Source organism: Channa argus, chromosome 21 (genome assembly GCF_033026475.1).
Source record: "Channa argus isolate prfri chromosome 21, Channa argus male v1.0, whole genome shotgun sequence".
NCBI classification, from domain to species: Eukaryota; Metazoa; Chordata; class Actinopteri; order Anabantiformes; family Channidae; genus Channa; species Channa argus.
Window position 1 is genome coordinate 12,494,649 of NC_090217.1, and position 5,158 is coordinate 12,499,806.

A 5,158-nucleotide genomic window follows, 5' to 3' on the forward strand; every position below is an offset into this window, starting at 1 on the left:
CAGATCACAGTTAATTAACCCGAGTCTATTTATTGGACTGTAAATGGATTCTAATTAACTTTAATAAATATAAATAAGGTGTAGTAAATCTTATTACCCAGGAAATCTGTACACCTTTGAAACTCAAAGGTGTACTCAAGCAACAACGCGTAAACACAAGTATCACAAATATTCTTAATGTTCCATTATGCAAAGGTGAACTCAAAGACAGATTTCCTGGGTAATATGATTTATTACATTTTATTTTTATTTATTAAAGTTAATTATAATCCTTTTACAGTCCAATAAATATACTCGGGTTGGAACATTATGTTTCTTTTCCCTAACGTGTGCAACACAAGATCAGAAAAGAGTGATGTCACATATTTTTGTGCACCTATTAAGACTTAACGCATTCCAGTGTGAACTCCCAAAACATCAGACTGTCATGGATAGTGTCACTCAGTATTATAGTGTTTCTGCATCTGGATACGTGATCATTGTGTTTTTTGACTGAGTGTGTGCAGGACAGGGACAAACAAGTCCTGAGCTCATCAAATACATATTCATATTCTCACATCCCCTGCAGCTGTAATGAGATGCAATAATGTCGATTAAAACGTATGAAGATTTTTAAAAACATATTTTTACAATTTTATTATCAAAACAACAGATGATGATTTTATTTCATATGGCTTTACATGTGTTTTTTTTATTAATGGTTTTATTAAGTAATTGGAGTTATTTTTATATTCACATCATGCCACTGTGGAAGATTATTAACAGAGCCACAACACAAAGAAAGCCTGGAAGAAAAAAAACATATTTCCACTTTGAAGTTTGAAATTAAAGGCACTGTTTCTCGAAGTTTACAAAATAAACAAGAACACTCACAGCCGTCATCAGTATCATTACCATCGGTTTCATCATTATTAACGTCATTCTCACAGTCATTGTTACATAAGATGACTGCTTATATCATCGGAGCACTGGGAGGGCTGGTGGAGTTTCCTCAGTTGGTACTAGAGAGATATGTAGCTGGGATTCTGCAGTAGCTCCCTCTTGCCGTAGGTGGCAGATCCCACATTGGTCGGTGCGTAGACAGTACCGACTGTGTTACTGGAACGGACCAGGAAGTCTGCTAACCTTTGGGTGACACAGGTGGCTGTGTTGCACTTCCTCTTCTGTATATGGTGACTGAGAAAATGAGAGAAAAGACAGCACAATGTTAACATGGTTTTCTTGTACTGAGGGGATTATACAGATGGGGGTTCCTCTTACCTGTTCATAGCTGTGAGCCCCCTTTGGGGCCGTGCACCCAAGAGGCCAAGGAATGGGTTGGAGATTAGCCCGGGAGCTAACCAGCCTTCGCCGTCAGGGAGAGCACTTTCCTGCTCGCTGGATGAACTGGGACTGAAGTACCTGAATCACAGAGGGAAAAGGGCTAAAGCATTTCCCGCTGATAGCTGATAATACCCTCTTCAAAAAATCCATTGGTTCCGAGAATAAGAAGAAAAAAAAGCAGCCACTTAAACCCCCCCACCCCCACCCCCCAGAATCGGACACTGAAGCACTTTCCTACAGAGGAGCACGATTTGCTTTACTCCAATTATACATCTGTGCTGTGCTGCTCCTCACACTGAACATTATCACGCACATTTTATGATTTTTAGCTGCATGTCTGCTGGACTCAATTTACACTCCTTTATTGGTTTGCCAACTGCCAAACAACACTATTTTCATTTAAGCAATAACTCGACTAATGTCTGATCTCACACTTTCAAAACTTCTTCTAATAATACATTTTTCTACGTATATCACTTGTAATTGTACAGCAAAGAGTTAATTGCTCTGCTTTCACAGTAACTTAAAAATGTACCTGTGGCTTGGGGCGGCAGTGACACACCGCAGCAGCACAAGCAGCGTGAGGAGAAGCACATGGATCCTCATGTGATACATAGTGTGAGGTGATGACCTGGATCAGCACACGAAGATAGACTGTTTAAAAAATGTTTATTTAAGCAGAGAGACCTGCCCAAACCCTGATGTACATTAGAGATCAGAGTTGCCACAACTTGTACAGCTGAGCTCATAATAGTATAGCTAAAAAGTAAGATGACAGTAGAACATTAAGAGGAAAATCTGAGAAAATCTAAACTTTAAGATCCAATAAAAAAAAACAGCAAAAAAGTCCAATGGAATATATACAATCTACAGTTAATCTACAGTCTAACAAAAAGGAAAAACCTTTTATCTTTTATCCACCAGCAACTATCATTGAATCTTTTGTGTAGCTTAAAAGGTTTGATAGCAAATTACAATAATTTTCTTAACTTTTTAATTTTTCTAAATATCTATGAAACATTTAGTCTGTAAAATGGCCAAAAAATGTCCATCGCAGATTCTCAGACGTTTGAGTGGTGTTTTTTGTCTGAGAAAAATAATCACGGAGGACATAAAAGCACCAACCAAGAGGCTGAAATTTGTAATTTTGAAAACTTACACATACTCATCAAAATAGTTACCAAATAACAAAATAAATAGTGGATTTTCTCTGGAATGGTAACCACTTCATTAAAATGTGTTAAACATTAAATACTCTATGCTGTATAAAAAATATCAATTGAAATATTCAAGACGAGGCTTTAAAAAGGGTTGCATCCTTAAGTTAAATAGCAAATCCCCAATTAGTTCTGCATCATGTTTGCATATTTCCCTATAATGGAGACAAAGATGATGAAAACATAATGGAATTTTCTTTCCCATTTTAACCTAAATTTGACCTATATTTGTATATAGTAGTAGTTTCATACAGCAGTTGATGCAGTAGCTTAATTTATTTGAACATTGAAATTTAGTAAAATATTGAATTCAAACCTCAAAGCAAACTATAATACAAGCTAAAAGACTCAAACACAGAGCCAGTGAAAGCGCATCCAAGACTAAAGGAGAGACAGGACAGGGTACCTACTTTGTGTGGTGTTGGCTCGTAGCAGCAGATCTTCCAGTGGAGCTGTCCAGGGTTTGTCAGACTGTCACACAAACTGACTCCAACAGTTATAGTCTCTGCTCAAACCACTTGTGACATCAGCTCTCTCCAAATATAGCCTTGTATTTTCATCTGCACAGAATGAGGATGCTGGGGGGGGGGTCTTATACAGTATGTCATACAAACGTGTACCCTAATGTAGTCTTAAACCCGTGCACACACAGAAAAATGTAAATTTTGACCAGACACACACAAACAAACAAGATGTACGTCATCACCTTCATCATCATCTTCGTCATTGCTGTCACCAGCGTCCAGGACCCCAGCTGATCCACCGTAAACCCACACCCGGGAGAAGAACCCTGTCATAGTGGAAGTCTGTCTTCCTCTTTACTTCGAGATACGTGATGAAGTTTTAGGTCACCAAACTCTGGCCTTGCCGCCTCCCTCTGAGCTTCATCAATGATGAATAATGAATGTAAAGATGAATTATCATTAAAAATGAATGAAGGATCTCGTTATGTTGATGGGACACGTCACAAACAAATGAAGTACAGCACAAAGTAATGAAGAAGTGATCTCGAACTTGTTAAAAGGTGGAATAGAAATCACACCTTTTTGCAACAATTTCCTTTCAAAACATGTTTTGAAGTATTACCTATATTCCTGTGTATTTAAAACTGCTATAGTCAATATTTTTATATTAACAATGGATTAAATTATTTTGCATAATGTGAAAGGTGTTGCTGCTTCTGACAAACCTCAGACAATTAACGCCTAACTCTGCAGCCCCCTGAGCCCTGCTGAGTTTTTCTTTTCTTTTTGCATCTTACGGCTCATTGTTCTGGGTTTCTGATCCAAACCTTCCCTTTTCATTATTGTTGTGTGTGGCCACAACTTCTAAAAAGTCCTAAACATCCGACCAATAAAGTTCAGAACGAGCTGGTAAAATACAGTGGGGTTTGTTGGGAGCTAATGAGCCACATGTTTACCGCAGGAGTTGCTGAAAACCAGTTCAAAGGATGGTGAACGTCTCAATGTTGCTAGAAACACAACTCGTTTAACTCGAAATAAATTCATATATTGCTCCACATCTTGTAAGTAGGCAGCTTTTAGCTAAATAGATCAACCATATCAATGTAAAGGGTATAAAGGGTCCAAGCATAAATCTATCCACACTGTTCCACTCAGCCAACGTTTTCCCTGCTCCACTAAACACTTCAACTATCTTTTATTATTCTTTACCTATTGCAACAACTAATAATGCACCAAACATATTAATCAAACAAAAATTATTAAAAAATTCTAATCTTCTGGTTAGATGGAGAAGGTTTGCTGAGAAAATACTGTCATTTCTCCATATAACGCTCTCTGTTAACTCTGACTGGAGCATGGAAATACATGACATACGTCATCTCTTTCTAGTTTTCAGTGTGAGAAAAAGGACAGACTGAAATACAAAAGCCTCTATTGTGAAATAACAAAATCAGTTTCATCTCATCCCATTGCTAGAAAAATCTGGCTGGCAAAATGACTTGAATTGTTGGTTCTCACTAGATAGATCATAGGTAGGCAGAAAACCACCATGAGACATGCTCATAAAAATCTAATTATCAGAGAATTTGAATTGATTACCATGACCGTCACTTTCATAACATCACAGTATATGATTCTTCTGTTCCCACATAGAGCAACCCACCGTCTCATTGTCTGGGGAAATGACACCATAGACTGCAGGCTGCTGGTAAGTGCTGGTGGTTTTCACCACAGCTGCAATCAAACAGAGATGTAGTGCAGTCTTAATGGAGATATAACACCCTCAAACCTGTCCAAAGTCCAATGAACATCTCTCTGTGTTTCCTGGAAGTACCCATGAAAACCTGTGGTGTCTATAGGTGAATTGGAGTAAGAGAATAATAGTCAGATTTCTCACATATTACTCAGTTTGTATGTATAAACTGGTATTTTTATGGGGTATTTCTGGAGTTTAAATTATGACTTGGTTTACTTAATCCTTCCCAAACACATATATTTGCTACTTCCACGCTGGTTTCAGAGTGATAGTAAAAAAACGGCAACTTCTTGTTGATTTGATTTATTATACACGTATAAGCCACAACATTAACACTGGTGGTCTTAATCATGACATAGAGGATAAGGGTCAGCATGGCCTTTCTGAGAAGTCTGCAG

The 5,158-nt window shown here is 37.8% G+C and overlaps 1 protein-coding gene across 1 annotated transcript; it reads right to left on the reverse strand.

The window, feature by feature from the left end:
* Positions 1 to 274: 274 nt before the first annotated feature.
* LOC137106792 (islet amyloid polypeptide) lies at positions 275 to 3,064 on the reverse strand. The gene is made up of 4 exons (XM_067490669.1): positions 2,951 to 3,064; positions 1,859 to 1,954; positions 1,261 to 1,401; positions 275 to 1,176 (listed from the first exon to the last, which is right to left on the reverse strand). Exons 2-4 carry the CDS (start codon positions 1,936 to 1,938, stop codon positions 1,002 to 1,004), a joined length of 396 nt encoding a protein of 131 aa, XP_067346770.1. The 5' UTR covers positions 1,939 to 1,954; positions 2,951 to 3,064; the 3' UTR covers positions 275 to 1,001.
* Positions 3,065 to 5,158: the final 2,094 nt, after the last annotated feature.

What these genes read in the sequence shown, in the direction of transcription:
- LOC137106792 (XM_067490669.1), bottom strand. Translation starts at nt 1,938, where the DNA reads ATGTATCACATGAGGATCCATGTGCTTCTCCTCACGCTGCTTGTGCTG. An exon ending in ACTGCCGCCCCAAGCCACAG is followed by an intron (nt 1,402 to 1,858) that starts GTACATTTTTAA and finishes TCTGTGATTCAG; the next exon opens with GTACTTCAGTCCCAGTTCAT. An exon ending in GGGCTCACAGCTATGAACAG is followed by an intron (nt 1,177 to 1,260) that starts GTAAGAGGAACC and finishes TCATTTTCTCAG; the next exon opens with TCACCATATACAGAAGAGGA.